General features: G+C 42.2%; 2 protein-coding genes across 2 annotated transcripts in view; one reads left to right on the top strand and one right to left on the bottom strand.

Moving 5' to 3' along the window:
- Positions 1 to 1,902, bottom strand: part of ITGA2 (integrin subunit alpha 2) — a 103,136-nt gene extending 101,234 nt beyond the window's left edge. The window contains exon 1 of the mRNA XM_041748211.1: positions 1,656 to 1,902. Coding sequence (XP_041604145.1) covers positions 1,656 to 1,713 — 58 coding nt within the window. The 5' untranslated portion in view covers positions 1,714 to 1,902. The remainder of the gene's footprint in view (positions 1 to 1,655) is intronic.
- Positions 1,903 to 8,392: 6,490 nt separating this feature from the next.
- LOC121487845 (60S ribosomal protein L36a-like) lies at positions 8,393 to 8,781 on the top strand. Its single transcript, XM_041749893.1, has one exon. It carries the CDS (start codon positions 8,414 to 8,416, stop codon positions 8,732 to 8,734), a length of 321 nt encoding a protein of 106 aa, XP_041605827.1. The 5' UTR covers positions 8,393 to 8,413; the 3' UTR covers positions 8,735 to 8,781.
- The last annotated feature ends 9,076 nt before the right edge of the window (positions 8,782 to 17,857 follow it).

Below are 17,857 nucleotides of genomic sequence, written 5' to 3'. Positions count from 1 at the left end.
TAATGATGAATACTCAAAAATTTTACATACATAGGGTAATGCCAAAAAGATTCAGCTATCACTGACCTAGAGGCTTAATTATTCATGTTAATCTGGGATATTCATGGTATCAGAAAATGATATTGCTTCCCTAGGAACCTGGATTGATATCACAAATGACAGAGCTTGGTTATGATCATCCTGAGTTAAGAGAAAACTTGTTTCTTGGGTGTGCAGATAACTGGAACGAAAGGAAGGAATGAATATTAAAAAAAATCATTTGCACACACGTCATTTCAAATCACCTCTGCATTCTTGCACAGATTTGTCCTTATTAACTCCCTCCAGGTTAAAAAATCTCTATACCTGACTTTATGCCTGGCAGCAACACATTCCACTAAAGTATTTCTCACCGCTCTTGAAAAAACAAGCCTCAGCACTTCAAAGATAAGAAAATGATGTTATGTTTCCATAGCTTCTGTTAATAATGGGTAATTAAAGAGAGATGAAAAGCTCGGATTTAAATGTGTATTAGTTCTTGGGAAGGCTGTGCTGTTCCAGAGACTGATTTTCAAGTGAATCCAACTTTACTGGCAACCCCTCAGTTAGGGCTGGTTGCCCCTCAAAAGACTCTTGGGGCACCGGCACAGAATACCCATGAAGCACCTTTGTCTAAAGGGTCACACTGAAAACCTAATGATGCTTCCTTTCTCCTGGGCGGGGGGATGGTGGCGCTTTTCTCAGCTCCGCCTGGAGGAAATGGTACAGGGCGCTCTGGGTTAGGTTTCTTCGTAGTAAAGAACAGCTCAGCTGCATGCCTTAAAGGAAGGTACGAAGTATTTACATGTATTGGGAAACACTTATTTTCTTTGCAAAAACACTTGAGAAGCAGAGCCCATTTTTTGTTTCGACGGCTGTTCAAACCGCAGCGCGCCCAGGTGGCCGCTCCCGCCCCGTCCCGGGGAAGCTCGCGGCGGGAGCGCCCCGGCTCGGGAGGGGCCGCGCTGCGGGGCGGTGGGGGGCCTCGCTCCCGGCGCCCGCGCCCGCGGCGGCCCTTCCTTCACTCTCTCGTTGGCAGCGGCAAAGCTCGAGAGAGGCAAAAAAAGAACTTTCCCCGGCCCGAGCTGATGTCAAGTGGAGCAGCGGCGCTACAGCGATCAGAGGGAGGCAGAAGGGAAGGAAGAAGTCCGCCCGCCCAGTGTCTGAGGAGCGCTGGGCGTCCCGCGTCCCCGAGGCTGGACACGCCGGCTGCAGCCCGAGCAGGCGGGGGCGCGACTCACACCCTCGGGCTGGAACCGGGCGTCGGGGCTCCCGGGGGCCCGCCCGCACCGCGCTGGGCCGGTGCACGCCGCGCGCAGGACCCGACCCCGGGCCCGAGGAGCCCCGCGGGGCGGGCTCGGGGCAGCACCTGCTGCCGACGCCGGGGCGCAGGGCTCGGCCGGCTCCGCGCACCCCGGGGTCCCCGCTCCGCGCGTGCAGCGAGGGCGCGCGGGGGCCGCTGCGGGGGCGCCTCGGCCCCAGGGTGGGACGTGCCGGCGCGAGCCCGGCGGGGAGGGGCGGCGAGGGGCGGGGAGCCTGGGCCCGCGTGGGACCCGAGCGGAGCCGCGAGCCGCCTGCCCCGGGCCCCGCGCAGCTCCCTCCGGCGGCGGCGGCGGCGGCGCGGACCCCCCGCTTACCGTGACCGAGCACCACCAGCAGCCGCAGCGGCGCGCCCCCTGCGCGGCCCGGCCGCATCCTGGGCCTGCCCGGGGCGGGGGGCGGGGGCCGGGGGCAGCACTGCTCGCTCCGGGCACAGGCGTCCAGACCGCGGACTCCAGCCGCCGACCCGAGGGCTCCCTCGTCCCGCCAGGCCAGGGCAGGGAAAAGTCGCCCGGCGGCTCCCGGGGCTCCAAGGCCCGCCCCGGCCCGCCCCCCGGCCCGGCACACCGGATCTGCCCCGCCCCCGCCCCCGCCCCCGCCCCGCCAGCCGGGTCCCTGCACCCCCCGCCCCGCCCCGGCACCTGCGCTCCGCCGCTCCCCGGCCCCGCCCCGTGGGTGCCCGGAACCAGGCTGGGGGCCGGTCACTACCCCCCGGGGCCTCGGCCCCTCTGCAGGCTCCAGGCTCCTGGGGGGGGCCCACGCGGCGCAGTGCCCCGCTCTCCGCTCTCCGAGCCTTTCCCAAGTGGGTGGGGGAACGGCCAAAAATAAGTGCAGAATGACCAGGTTAGGGAAGAAAGAAGATCTGCGCACAAGTTATGATTATCCGAGGTATATTTAAGCAAGACCTGCTGCAAGAGCACCGTGTGTGCGTGTGTGTGTGTGCGTGTGCGAGATGGATCCTCATTCACTCCTCTCCTCCAGGATAATAAGCAGCTGATTTGATTACTAAGTTTAAGCGATTTACTTCAAGACACAGAGAGGAGTGAGAGCCCGTATATGAACTTGTGACTCTTCCTCTTTGTCTGTATTACACCATGACCATTTTATTCCTTTGTTTTTTAGTCTCAGATCTGGAAAAAACAACATTCTGTAACCGTATCTGGGATTTTTACATACCAACCTAAGAAACAGGATATTCACTTTTCTTTAAATCTGATTTTTTTTCCCTCCAAAAGCCTACAAATTCCCAGCATGTTGTTGAAACCAGAATTCTTCCAGTGACTATTTTTATGAAATAATCAGATGTTTTAATAAATCAAACTTAAGGAGCTATTAGACTAATCATTATTATTATCACCATTCCAAATCTTTATGGGGCAGGTAATAGAGCACTATGGGATGTCTAGGATACTGCCACTCGGAGGTAAAGTAGTTTACCATGGGAGGACTCAGTTGGTCAAAATCAAATGCTTTCCTTTACCATAGCTGAGGCCAGAGTCTTGAATTTTTAAAACACTAATTGGTATTCATCAGGTGCTACTGCTTATCCTCATGACTATAAACTTTATAGCTTTGAATTAAAAAATGTGGGATCCCTGGGTGGCGCAACGGTTTGGCGCCTGCCTTTGGCCCAGGGTGCGATCCTGGAGACCCGGGATCGAATCCCACATCGGGCTCCCGGTGCATGGAGCCTGCTTCTCCCTCTGCCTGTGTCTCTGCCTCTCTCTCTCTGTGACTATCATAAATAAATTAAAAAAAAAATTGAATTCAAAAATGTATAGCCGCTGGTTCTTTCCTGTTTTCTTACCTATCATTTACTAATCCTGCTTACTAATCCTGACAAACACTTGAAGGCATTTTTTTCCTGACCTGTCTGTGGTACTCACCTGCTTACTAAGATTCCCGCTAACACCTGAGAGCTCTCAGGTGGCCGTTTACTAACCCTGACACCCAACCTTGACTCTCCTCACAGGCTTCTTGCAGGAAGTCAGCCAGTTTCAGGGAGATGAATATCTGTCTGTTTCCTTCTGACTCACTGAAATGTGAGTAAGTGTTTGGAACAGACCCTTGTTTGGGAGGCGATGTAGTTCCCTTCATGTGAGAGGAGGATCTGTGCTTTGTCTCTGGGTGCTGGGGAGGCAAATGCACCCTTCTTTGCTGTTGTGCTCAGAACAGGACAAATTAGCATTATGCCCGCAGGAGGTAGAGAATAAATCAGGAGCTAAATTTTTCCAGAGTAGGTAAAAATTTCAAAGTTCGAGAAACAAAGAGTTGACTCCTGCCCCACATTAATCTTAAAAGTATAAAATGTTCTTGGGACAAAATAGTTGGAGAACTCATGCCTTAATCTTCCTAGGAACTATTCTGCCTAGGTATAACTGTGCTGGACACACATTCGGAGGAAATAAGATCAAGGCAGGGCTTTTTGAACTCTTTGGTCTCAAGGAGCCCTTTATACTTAAAATTTTTGAGAATCTCAGATGAATGGATAAAAAGATGGTGAAATAGATATTTTCTAACACTTCCAAAGTCCTATACTGCCCTTGGGGTGGAGTCCCAGTCCCACTCTGGAGTCTCCAGGTCTATGGTGCCTCTGGGGCAGGTGGCCTCCTCTGACAGGCTACTTGATTTGCTCCTTCAGGTATTCTCAGCCCACCTTGGAGTACTTAGGGGCCTTGGAGGGGGCTATCGAGAAAGCCAACATCAGCAGAATGATGCCTGAATTCTAAGACTTATTAGATGTGAGAGTTAAACTTCGGAGGGACTGGGGTTTGGGGTGTCTTGAGACTGGTCTGCTCACGGCTGTACTGGGTGAATTGGCTCATGACTGGGGCAGGGCTACCTCCTTAGACTTCTGAAGGACAGTCTGGCTCTTTCGCTAGGCCCCAGCAACTTCTAGTCATACACCAAGTGGATGGTGGCCCCAGCCACAATGCCTCCTCAGCAACCGTGCTTGTGACACCATGGTAGTTCACCTCTGTGCACAAGGACCAAGATGTTGGAATATTATTCAGCTGCAAAAAAGGACATCTTGCCATTTGCAATGATGGATGAAACTGGAGGACATTATGCTAAGTGAAATAAGCCAGACAGAGAAAGACGAATACTGCATGATCTCACTTACATGTGGAATCTAAAAAAGCCAACTCATAGTACAGAGACTAGAATGGTGGTTACCAGGGCCTGGAGGTGAAGAAAATGAGGAGATGTTGGTGAAAGGGTACAAACTTTCAGTTATAAGATGAATAAATCCTGAGTGTTTAGTGTACAGCCTGGTGACTCTAGTCAATAATACTGTATTGTATATTTGACATTTGCTGAGAGTAGATCTTAAGTGTTCTCACAACGAAAACAAAAAAATGGTGACCATGTGAAGTGATGGATATGCTAATTATCTTGATTGTGATAATCAGATCATTTTATCTATTTTTTCCCTAATGATATATATATAGTATATACATATGTGTATATACATATATTTATACACATATATACAAACTGTAATTTGTCAATTATACCTTATTAAGGCTGGAAAAAATATGGAGGATCCCAAAGAAGTTTTGTTTATGTGGATTATTTCTACCTGTATTTACCATGTAAGAAATTGGAACAGATACATTCTCTAATATTTATATATTATGTATTTATGTATTAATTCAACAATAAGGCTCTTATGTATTAACATAAATAACATATTCTACAAAAAAACCCCCCATATTTCCCCAAGTAAAGAAATAATGAGAAGAATGGTTTCGTCTTACATTTTTGCCAATCTTTTTAATGTCTGGCTTAAAAAATAAACATTTGATTTCTCATATCTGCTCCTGCATCCAATGTGTTCTGATGTGTAGTTTCAGTGAAATTATATTAATTTGGCAATAATTTGGAATTAATCTGGTATCACACAGATGTAGATGAAAAAACAGAACATAATTGTGGATACACCTGATACTGTCCCCAAATGCAACAAGTGGTAGCTTCTTAAAGACTAGTTCCAATGTGGAATCTGAAACCACATCAATAACCTTTGCCTACCCTAGTGTGTTGATTTGCAACCTCAGGAGTCCCTGGGGTTGAAATTTGAAGCTGGCCCCCATACATGGAGGGCAAGGAGAGAGAGGAATGAGGCAGACATCTTCAGATTGAGGGGTCACAGTTTTAACAAGCAAGGGAACTTACATGCTAGGTTTGTCTGGAGTGGCCACAAGATGAGTGAATCTCCACATTGCTGCCAGCATCCTAAGTTTATGTAGAGCCCCTAACAGGCAGGATTTAGTCATATATACAGTTCATATGGTCTCAATAACACATTATTTTCTCAAAGCCATGTCCCTAATGTTGCTCCTACATTTCAAGGATAAGGGAGGGGATAAGGAGCCTCCAATGTCCTGAGTCCAATTTGCAGATCAATCAGCAGTCATAACCTCCTTCAACACGTTGTGCATTAAAATTCATCGGCCTACTGAGCACTTTGAGTAGATCTTTTACCCCTGCAAAGTTTTGTCCCCTCATACACTGGTCATTTAAAAAATATTGGTTCACTGAGTTGTGCAGATTTTCCAATTGTTGATGCATTTCAGCACACAATATAAAAAAAAATCATATCACCTAGCTCATCACAAAAGTCTTTACATTTTGGGAAGCTGTCAGACTCGTGCTAGCACATACACATTTTCCAAAATTTCTTTTTTAAAAAAAATTTTTTTTTTTTTAATTTATGATAGTCACACACAGAGAGAGAGAGGCAGAGACACAGGCAGAGGGAGAAGCAGGCTCCATGCACCGGGAGCCCGACGTGGGGTTCGACCCTGGGTCTCCAGGATCGCGCCCTGGGCCAAAGGCAGGCGCCAAACCGCTGCGCCACCCAGGGATTTGAAAGCTTGGATTTGATCATTGGCAACACATACTATCAGTGGTTCTGTGTGAATAAAAGACCATTTCATTCATTTTTGAGAAATGTCTACCCAATACCCCAGCCTGAATAATCATAGTCTGTCTATCAATTGTTCTTTCAGGTAAAACGGGTGTTCCATGAAAAAAACATGGCTAGTTTGGTTTATGAATCATTGAGACAACCATCTTGACTCAGTGTGCAACACAAGTGCTTAATGTGTATTCCCAGGTTTACTCATGCAAAATATTTAAAGGACATGTACTCAAGGGTTGAGATTTAATAAAGGTAGTTAATTTTTAGTGCTTTGTCAAGGACATCCTTTTTGTTGTTAGAGAGAGAGAGAGAGAGCTCGCACACAGGAACACAAGTGGGGGGTCAGGGCAGAGGGAGAGGGAGAGATAGAATCCCAAGCAGGCTACATGCTTAGCATAGTGCCCAATGCAGAGCTCCATCTCATAACCCTGAGAACATGACCTGAGCGGAAATCAAGAGTCAGATGCTTAACTGACTGAGCCACCCATGTGCCCTGTTACAGACATTCTAAGTGAAACTAGCTCTCTCCTTCCTCCCACCTTTCCTTCTCCCCTACTCTGTCCTCTTCCCCCATAATTCCTCCTTCCTTTCTTCCCCCTCCCCTTACCCTCTCCCTCTCATTTTTTCTCTGAGTATCCAGTGGTGAAGAATGCAATAATTACTCTTACTAATCATTGTTCTTGTACCATAGGGTAAATGTGAACACAGTGAAAAATGCAGATAATATCTCAGGATTAGAATAAACATATTTTGGACCTACTGACCACCAAAAGGGTCTTGCGACATCGAGGGGCCACATTCTGAGAACTGCTAAGGGATAAAGTAAGGCCTCCCCACTCTTTTCTTTCCAACTCTAGGCTGGAGTCTTTTGGAGAGGAGGCTTGAAAGAATTTTCCCCAGCATTTTCTATGACCTTTTTTTATCTTCAAATCCAGGTCTTTGCCTATCTCATTCCTACATGTACAATCACCTAAACTAGAAGCCTCTGCTTTCCATCCTTAGGACTACCATCAGGCCTTCCTGCCACCACACCATCTCAGCTCTGTCCTTAACCTTAACGTGGTGGTCTATCCATTTCCTACTTCCTCTGCCAATGCTGCTCTGTTTAGTTCAAGCCCTTTTCCTCACAGTATCAGTCTCCTATGCAATCTATCTCTGCTTCCTCCTCTCCTATCTGCGATATACTCTATACCATCATCACAGTTATTTTTTCCAAAATGCAGGATTAATTTGCTGAAAATCTTGGGAAGTCTACAGGATGAAGTCCAAGCACCTTAGTGTTTAAGCTCCCAGTTGAACCTCGACCTGCCCCTGCTATCGCTCATACCAAAACTCTTTCTTTTGCGTGTATTATGGTATGACTTGAATTTAGTTATGGGTGTATACTCTACCTTCTCACTTAAATGCTGGATCTCTGAAATCTTCCCTGTTTCCATCACCAGCGTCTAGTCCTGTACCTGGCAAATAGTTCCTAAAAATTATCACTACATTGAATTTCTGAAGAGTTCTACATTCTTCTCCCTATACCTGAAAAGGGTAGGGAATGTGAAATTCTGTGTAGCTCTTAGAAAATTTGCAAAGAAGTAACCAGTGACTCCTCAAATGTTACCCAGTAAATCCATGACAAGACTGAGTAAAATTCAGAATCCACTGCGTTTGATTCACCAACAGGTCTCCCGGCATGAGTTGCGTGACATCCAAAAATAAAACAGATACTTCCAACTTAAAAACAAAACAAATAAAACTAAAATAATTCTACGTTCCTTAGTCCCTGGAACCATCAATCCATCTATGCATTTTATTCATACTTCTCTTCTGGCATTACAAGCATTAGCTGTCTTTGTTTTCATGTGTGTGGCAGACACACAAAGCAACCTGCCAGCTCTGTCCACTGATTTCCTTCTGGAAGTCGTCCTGCCTCCTAGTGACATGGAGAGACACCTGGCCCCAACTGCATTGATTAGATTTTCTCCTAGAAAGTTGTATTCATAGTACAGAGATTCTAGAGGATCTTTGCTGACCACATGGACCAGGAATTCATGTTCATTCGGGGCAGCCATTTTTCAAATGAAAATAGAAAAAGCCAATTAGTAGCTTTTCATAGAAAACAGAAAGGAACTTTTCCGTGTCGATAGCGCTCTCGCAACGATGGTGAATGTTCCTAAAACCCGCCGGACTTTCTGCAAGAAGTGTGGTAAGCACCAACCCCACAAAGTGACACAGTACAAGAAAGGCAAAGATTCTCTTTATGCCCAGGGAAAGCGGCGTTATGACTGGAAGCAGAGTGGCTATGATGGGCAGACTAAGCCGATTTTCCGGAAAAAGGCTAAAACTACAAAGAAGATTGTGCTGAGGCTTGAATGTGTTGAGCCCAACTGCAGATCGAAGAGAATGCTGGCTATTAAGAGATGCAAGCATTTTGAACTGGGAAGAGATAAGAAGAGAAAGGGCCAAGTGATCCAGTTCTAAACTTCATATTTTGTTATGAAGACAATAAAATCTTGATGTTATGTTCACTTCAAAAAATAAAAGAAAAAGAAAAAGAAAAAGAAAAAAGAAAACAGAAAGGAGAGACCAAGTCACTGAAGCATGAATACATTAGGGAGAGAGGGGGATTGCTTTAGTTCTTTTTATCTTTCTGTTTTCTGTTTCCAGTCTTTGAGAGACCTGGCTGACCATTACATGAAATTCCCTGTATCCTCCTAATATTTTCTTTTTTCTTATTGGACATCCTTTAGGACAGTGACCATGTCTCATTAACTTTACTCACAGTCTCCAAAATAGGGCCTGACACAGAGTTGTTGCTCAGTAAGTGTTTCTTCCAGTAATGAATAAACACATTTATTCAACTAACATCTAACTATTAAAATGAACCAGAGAAAAGAAGAAGTTAGGAAGTTTGTCTCTTAGAACATGGAAAAGCTCAATAAAGGGAAAACTTTATTCGGTTGTACTTCAGGGATTTTTTTAAAAGATTTTACTTATTTATTTGGTGGAGAGATGGAGAGAAAGAGAGAGAGAATGAGCAGGGGGAGCAGCAGGCAGAGAGAGAGGGAGAAGCAGGCTCCCAGCTGAGTGGTGAGCCCAATACGGGCTCAATCCCAGGACCCTGGGATCATGACCTGAGCTGAAGGCAGACATTTAACCAATGAGCCACCCAGGCGCCCTTCAAGAAATGTATCTTATGATGAATCAAGCCAGCTCTATGGCTATTTGTCACTCTGCTGTCTCTGGAAAACTTGGGTGTTTCAGTTAGAGATATAGATAGTAATGAATGTATTTTTCAAGGAGGAAAGAGTAAACTTACTTAAACTAGCCTAAGTCAAAGAAATGAAAGGATATGAGGAAATTTCAGAGAACCCAAAGATGTGAATTAATTACAGCCTGGCCTAAGGGACCTAAAGTGGAGCCTAGAAAAAGCAAGAGCACAGTTCATTTTATATAACTTTGAGCAGTGGTGTGAGTTGTTGGCTTTGCCTCCCTGTATGTACCTCCTCTTTGCCTTCCTCATGTACCTCCTCATGCTCCATCCTCCTCATTGTGGACTTATTTCCCCTTTAATTCCTCATCACTTCCATGGCCCTAAATCTTCAAACTGCAAGTGCCTGTAGTTTCCATGGCATGTCTCTAGTCCTGATTCTAGGAGACCTAATTTTAACTCAGTACATGATCTTCTTCAATTTGACACACTCATAAGACCACTCACCATGACAATCTTTTTTCTTAGGTCCTCTGCCAAGAATACACAATCTTTGATCCTGCAGGTAGCTTTTTTTTTTTTTTTTTAAAAAAAAAAAGCTTTTATTTATTTATTCATGAGAGACACACAGAGAGAGAGAGGCAGAGGGAGAAGCAGACCCCTTGCAGGGAGCCTGAGGTGGGACTCGATCCTAAGACCCCTGGATAACACCCTGAGCTGAAGGTAGATGCTGAACCGCTAAGCCACCCAGGCGTTCCCTGCAGGTAGTTTTTATTCTTTTCTGAAGCCAAGACCCTTCTTTTCTCAATCATTTTGCAATTTAATTTATAGTACATCCTATGAATCACAGTAACTCTTGTTTTATTTGAAGTAATTTTTTTTTTTAATTTTTATTTATTTATGATAGGAACACAGTGAGAGAGAGAGGCAGAGACACAGGCAGAGGGAGAAGCAGGCTCCATGCACCGGGAGCCTGACGTGGGATTCGATCCCGGATCTCCAGGATCGCGCCCTGGGCCAAAGGCAGGCGCCAAACCACTGCGCCACCCAGGGATCCCTATTTGAAGTAATTTTGATTAGCCAGTTAGATTGGAGTCTGTCTTTTTAGATGGAAACATATTTTGAATGTTTAACATAAAAAAGTCAAACGGAGCCAATTTTGCCATTAGGATTTCTTTGACTAGCAGGTCAATGAGAATGAGCTTTGTTTACACATCAAAAGAATGAAATCAGTGAAGATGGGAGAGACTCAATGGATTAGGAAATTAGATTTTGCCAGGAACCTCTGTCTTAATCATTAAATCTTTTCTGCTTCTACATCCTTTATTATGCTATAGGAGAAAGTGAAACATTATTCCTGGCTCACAAGTTTGGTTCATCTTATGGTCTTCTAGTATTTGTCTTGAAGTTTCCTGCATTAATTCTCCTCTAGACTTCTTAGCGCTCTCTCTCCTACATTTTTAAAATTTCTAACATGATCCTTCACTTGGATTAAGTTGGGAATCTTGTAAAAACATCACTTTTGCCATTTATTCATTTACCTAACACATATCTACCACATGCAAAGTAATAGTCTAGGCACTATGGTGGGAACAATATGCTATTTGGCTGTCTTTGTGAGCTTGAAATCTCATTACCAAATATTATCTCCAGAGTCTTGCTATAGATGAAATCATATGAAATATATAAGTAGAGAATATGGGAGTTTGGTCTGGTTTATGCCATATAGTGGAATGAAAGAAACTTTAGGCACATTTTTCTTTAGATTTGTTACGAACCTTTATAAAAGTACAGTTATATGGAAAATGGCATCTTCCATCAAAAACTTCTAGATCCAAAGGTAAATGAAGATGTTTCAAGGCTTAAATTTGTGGAGGCCCAATATTTTTAAAGCCTATAAAACCGTACACTTCCATATGGTATAGTATGGCAATGTAGTTCACTTACTACTTAGAGTTGTGCCCCATGACATACACATAGAGGTAGTGGCTTTCACACAGATAAACAAACTCAACAGCCCCACCAGTCTCTGAAGAGATCTCATTCATTCAAATGCCAAGTGTCCTCCTTTCACTGTTCCCACTTATGTAAGTAGGGCCCTTCACCCATGAGCTATTTTTTGTGTCCAAGGATTATGACTTACACACATGCACTGGGAGGTCAGTGCGTGTTGCTATTGGCCCCTGCTGCTGGATGGCCGTGCCCTCCATCATCACTAAATAAGCATAGATTCCTTTCCATTTTGTCAACTTAAGATGACTTCAGACTTCATGTTGCCAGGTTTACTTTAAGGCAGGTTTAAGACGCTGCCTTAAAATAAGGAGGCTGCTACCTCCCTGTAGACTGACATTCTCTTAGAGGGAATCCCCAGAAGGCTTGCTTATGCCCCAGTGCATTACAAGATCCAGTCAGATCTACCTGTAGCCCATTCTTCCTTCTCCAATCCCTCCCAGGAAGCATAACTGCATCCAGGGTAAAAAGGTCACGAAGTGTTCAAACAAGTTACGACATGGTATCCGGAAACACTATTTCCTCTTGACCTTCGGCTCTGCTTTTGAGTCTGGCTCAGAAATTTTTCCACCATATTTCCATGCAATTTGGCTTCTGTTCTTTCCCATTTTCCACTTTCTCCTTCTCTAACTACCTAATTCCACATGACATATATGACTAAAACTCATCTCCAGCCCTAGTACAAACTTCTTCCATACGTTTATATATATATATTTTTAGTATAAGATTTTAATGGTGATTATGTTTGTATTTTCTTTAACAGCTGCATTGAGGTATTACTGACACACAATAAACTGTATATATTTAAGTTGTTCAATTTGATATGTCTTGGCATTACATATTTAAATTTTAAGATACTTTTAAATACTATTAAAAGATTTTTAAAAATACAGATAGTTGTGTAGGGGTGTGTGTGTGTGTATGTATTCATGTACGCATGCATATTTGTGTGTCCTTCACCTAAACAAAGACTGGAGGGTTAGCCTGGTAGACTCATACACCTATTTGAGGTATTAGACTTCCAGGGAGGGAGTGTAAGGTATAAAACATTAATCCAAGAAACAGATTTTCAAGGGGCAAGATTAATTTGAGTAAAGTAAGGTGTCAATTCTAAGTCCTAGACTGTGTGTGGGTGGATATTAAAAGGATTACAAAGCAAAATGGTAAAAATGGTACTAACATTCCAGGGATAGAGTAAAAGATAGTGATACAGTTTTGGCTAAATTATAACACAAGTGGAGTGGTAAATACTCTTCTCATTTCAATACAAGCATTACTGGATCATAAACCAGAGGAGGGAATGACTAGAAGTTAGAAGCCACCAAAAGTGTTCAGAGTACGTTATCCCAAAATATGCCACTTTGACATAAGGATTATTTTGAGCTAAAAGTGATAGAGACTAAGCAGATGCAAGAAAATCTCTCTGCCTTTTCCTTTCTAAAAGAAAAGGCAGGTCAATTCTTAGTCACCAGTGACAACTCTAGATTGGAGAGCACACCAGAGAAATCTGCAAAACAAACCTTATACGCTGGCCCTTAACCTTCATGAGTTTCTCCACATATTTATCTTTCCATGTGTGCTGCCCCTAAAAGCCTAAACCACTTTTCCTTTGTCTTGTAATTTGTTTATAAAATTGTTCTTTGTTAAGATGCTCTATAATCTCCAACTTCCAACCACCCTTTTGAGTTACCATCACTGCGTTTCCCATGTGTATGCTTGATGAACATGTTAATAAGCTTCTGTTTTGTTTTTTGTTAATCTGTTTTTTGTGCATCCAACTCATAGGGCCCTAGCCCTAACACCTAAGAGAGCAGAGAGAAAAGTTTTTTCCTTCCCCAAACCACCAAGCATATACAAGTGATCAAAACCAAGAGCAGGAGAAAACCACAATGACTAGGGCACCATGCCATGCCATCTGGGTTGAAAGTTGGGACCATCATGGTAGTTAGAGGACCCGAGGAAAAGGATGATAGGAGAATAGTGTTGCTGCTAATGGATATCTGTGAGATACACATTCTAGTAACCCGTAGGAGATCAGAAGCAAAGCTTTAGGCCTGGGGTTCCTATACATCTTTAAGTAGGACTTGAGCCAGAGAAACGTTATTGTAATACTATAAGCTAACTACTGCATGCCTCAGGCAGAGAATCTTCAGGCTAAGATACATTATACATTACTGCATAAAGATTGCCTTTTATTTTTTATTATAGTCTATTTCCATCCCCACCCCCAAATTAGCATTACCTTAAATGCTCCTCTTACTGGCTCTCCATATTTGTAGCAAAGCAGCAGAACTTCCTGTATTTATCATCTTTGGGTTGTAGGTTGCAGAAATGAATAGGTGGATGAAGAAGAAGATAAGTGACAAACATAAAGGCTGATCAGAAAAGATTAGATCAACCAGTTCCGGAGTCATTTTCTGTACATTAATATATGACTTAATTTGAACCAAAACAAAAGCTGGTTGTTGCTATTTTACATGTTTAGAATATAGATGTAAGTTCTATAAACTGTGGCAAAAATAAAATGAGCATTTTATTATTTTTTTTACTAAAAAAAAAGTTTTTTACTAAAAGGTAATCATTTGTTATTGCCATCCACAGTAAGAATTACAAAAAAAAAAAAAAAACATTTAAGATAGTTTAAATAAGTTATTCGGAATTTAAAGGATAAGGCCTAAACTGTTAGCCTAAATTATCATAGAAATTAAAAATCTATATATATTAAAAAGACTACTCAGGATGAGGAGCTGAGAAGAGGGGAGTAAGTTTTACTGTGTACCAAGTGCTAAGAATGCACATGCATTGTTATTTCAAATTTATCTTATTTTAGCTACTCATCACAACTTATGAGCTGGTATTATGTTCTCCACTGTGTGAGTGAAGAGGCTCATTCTTAGAAAGCCAAGGTCAGGGATCCCTGGGTGGCGCAGCGGTTTGGCGCCTGCCTTTGGCCCAGGGCGCGATCCCGGGTCTCCAGAATCGAATCCCACGTCGGGCTCCCGGTGCATGGAGCCCGTTTCTCCCTCTGCCTATGTCTCTGCCTCTCTCTCTCTCTCTGTGTGACTATCATAAATAAATAAAAATTAAAAAAAAAAGCCAAGGTCAGGACAGTTGTCCAAGCAAATGCTGCTAGCAGTGTCAGAATGGGCATGCTGACCCAAGACTCTGACTCCGAAGTTCATTCTCTTTCCACTATATTAGGTGGCCAAATTATACTTTGAGATACAAAATTTCAGATGGCACTCTTCAAAACTGCTTTATAAGGATGGGAATCATATACATGTATCAGGTTTTTTATGCAGCATATAAAATCTGAATACATTGCAGCTCAGGCACTACAAGGCATATAACTATTTTGAGTACTAGGCATTTTTCTCTTTCAAGGCCAGATTGTCTCATAGGAAATACAAAACAAAAACAGCCAACTCTAATACAATCACAGTGCCCTCCAGCCCAGCATGACTGTAACTTTCAAAGACAATAAAAACTAATAAATACAAAATACATCCATACAATGGAATACTCTTCAGCAGTAAAAAGGAATGCAATTATATATAAACAACATGGATAAATCACAAACACATTATGTTGAATGAGAAAAGGCAGCTACTTTATGAATTCTTTGATATGACCTTGAAAAAAGCAAAAGTAAATCGACAGAGAACTCAGATCCATTAAGGGGGCTGGGGACAAGGAGAGGAAAGGACTGAAAGGTACATAATGAAACTTTTAGAGGATAGAAATATTTTATATCTTGATTGTGGGGTGGTCACATGATTTTGTACATTTTTCACAATGTAGAACTGCTGGTTTGAAAAGGATATACTGCTATATGTAAGTATCTGAACCATCATGACTTAAAAACTTTTAAAACCCAAAGTAAAAAGAGAGGTTTATAGAAAGAGAGATAGGTGGGGTAGAGTCTGGGCTATAGAAACGCCACCTGGGGAAAGAGCTCTGGGGGAAGTGAAATTAGAATGTGAGTTAAGGAAACAAAATGCCAATGTTTATGCTACAATGTCTAGGAGAGGAAAGAAGAGAGACTAATTCTTCATATTTAATTACATCTTTAAAAGGCACTTTCAATGTAAGCACATTTGCCTGACTTGACTAAAAATTGATTAAAGAGAATGGATGTTTCTTTTTATAGTCAGTGTAAATAATACTTAAACATAATGCAAATGCTTCATTGGAGAGGTAGGTAGCCCTAGGATGCCTCTTCCTCTATTGTTTATATCAGTTCAAGGATGCCTTCCTGCCAATGCCATCAAATGCAATTCAATCAACATTTCTGGGAAAATCTTGCATTCATTTTCATTTTTGCCTTTAGCTAACTTCTGAATTCTGTGCAGTCAGAAAAATTACTCTCTTTATGCTAAGTAGATCTGGTCACATTCAACCCAGCACATGTTTATGGAATACCTACTGTGGCTAACTATTGCACAGAAAGCAGAGGCAGGGCAAAACAGAAGTACAATGCTTCCTGACCTCTGGAAGTTGATGGAAGACTTGTAGGGTAAGACGTACTCAGGTAATAAGGGCCTCTGCTTGGACTTTGCCTGTGCAAGTCTGGAAGACCTATGGGAGAATTCACTGGAAGTCTGTTTGCATTCAGGGTTGAGGAGTTTTATAAATGGAGTCACCTTAATGGAAGAGATATATAAAGCAAGACCTGGCATCTGAAAGGAGGGCAACTTCCATCACAGAAAAGTGTCTGTCCTGGCTCCTGTTGGTGGATTAAAATAGAAAGCATGAGTTTTTGTCTTTAGGATTGGGACCACAAGGGTATCTGAGAGAAATATAGACAAAAGGAAGGTATTCTCATCCCCATTTCAGAAGAGATGATAGCAAGGCACTTTTTGTATTGAGGATGCCATCAACAAAAGATGACACTGGCAAGAACTAGGGGAAGAAAATGACAGACACCACTTGATAACCAAGAAGTTGTACTCATGAACATGAGACAGTCTTTGGGGATTCCAGAAAGAATTGGAGGGAGTGTATTTTTAAGGGCCAGGAATAGGTAGACTGAAGGTCAAAGAACAAAGGGCTGGATACATCCAAGGATATTTATAACTGTTAATGGAAGGCCAGTTTTATCTGCAGAAGAGCTTGGAACAGGTATATATGGGTAAATGTGTATGTATAAAATTAAAATGTCATTTAGTGCCAAAAGGACAGGGACAGACTATAATTACTGAGGGAATTTAGAGAAGGGAGAAATCATAGTGAGTCATTCAGTAGGACTTCCTTGAGAAAGAGAGACTGGAGCTTGAAAGTCAACACCTTTAACTCACAATTCTGCCAAAAGCATTTTCCAAAGAATTGTCAGAAAAGAATGGCTTTCAGATAAAAACCATCTTTTGGTGTCTCTTTGAGAGAATGGGGACTGCTCCTCAGTTTTCAAGTGAATTACTTGCATACAGTAGATACTTAATGCATGTTTGTTAAATTAATATTTTATAAATGAATAAAGTCTTAATTTTAAAACAATGTATGGCTTTAGAATTTTTAATGTTAGATAAATCTTACAAAGACACTATATAGATTCATGATATATTATGAGGAACATGTGTTAAATCATCTTGAAAAATATTTAAAATTTTTCCTTTGTACTTTCATAGAATTTGGGAGTTGAAAAGGCTCTCAGAGATCCTTCCTGGCCTCAGTTCCATTCATATAAGAATAAATTTGATAGTAATCATGTTGAATATATTTGAAATACCATTTGAGTGGACATTATGAGTTTAATCATTTAATACCCAATTCCTCCCAACTCATCTCTTACTTCTGTTATAGAGGCTAGAAGTTAAATATTCGATTTCCCTTGCAATTTGGAATGGTCCTGTAACACTGTTATGACAGATAAGATGTAAGTGGAAGTCTGCTGGGAGGAAGGAATTCTGGGACATTTTTATAATTCTGATTTTTTTAAAAAGAAGGACAGATTGGCTTTCTACCCAACTTCTTCAAGCATGGGACACAGATGTCCTCTGTAAGGGGCAATAAACTGGCTTGTGACTAAGGCCAGCAAAAAAAAGCCAAGAGAATTAGAATTTCCAAGAACTGGCTATTGTATCTAAGATCTTAAATAAGTGGTACTGATTTCTTGACCCCTTGCAGTGCCATACGTGAGCTAATATATCTATCTAAAATGCATTCTTTCACTTTATAAACTCTCATAATTCTATCAAGAACCCATTTGTATTGTCACTATGAATAATGATTGTTAGATTGCAAAATGCATCATAGCTATGTTGTATTTTGCTATCATACTATATAATATGTATCGCACTATCAGCGAGGTTGTACAGAAATTTCCAGTACTAGATGACTTTTAAATTGCCTTCAAATCTAAGAGTCTATGATTAGTGCCCATATTA

This window comes from Vulpes lagopus, chromosome 3, assembly GCF_018345385.1.
Source record: "Vulpes lagopus strain Blue_001 chromosome 3, ASM1834538v1, whole genome shotgun sequence".
NCBI classification, from domain to species: domain Eukaryota; kingdom Metazoa; phylum Chordata; class Mammalia; order Carnivora; family Canidae; genus Vulpes; species Vulpes lagopus.
Note: the sequence above shows the minus strand (reverse complement) of the source record. Positions and strands in the feature narration are given on the sequence as shown.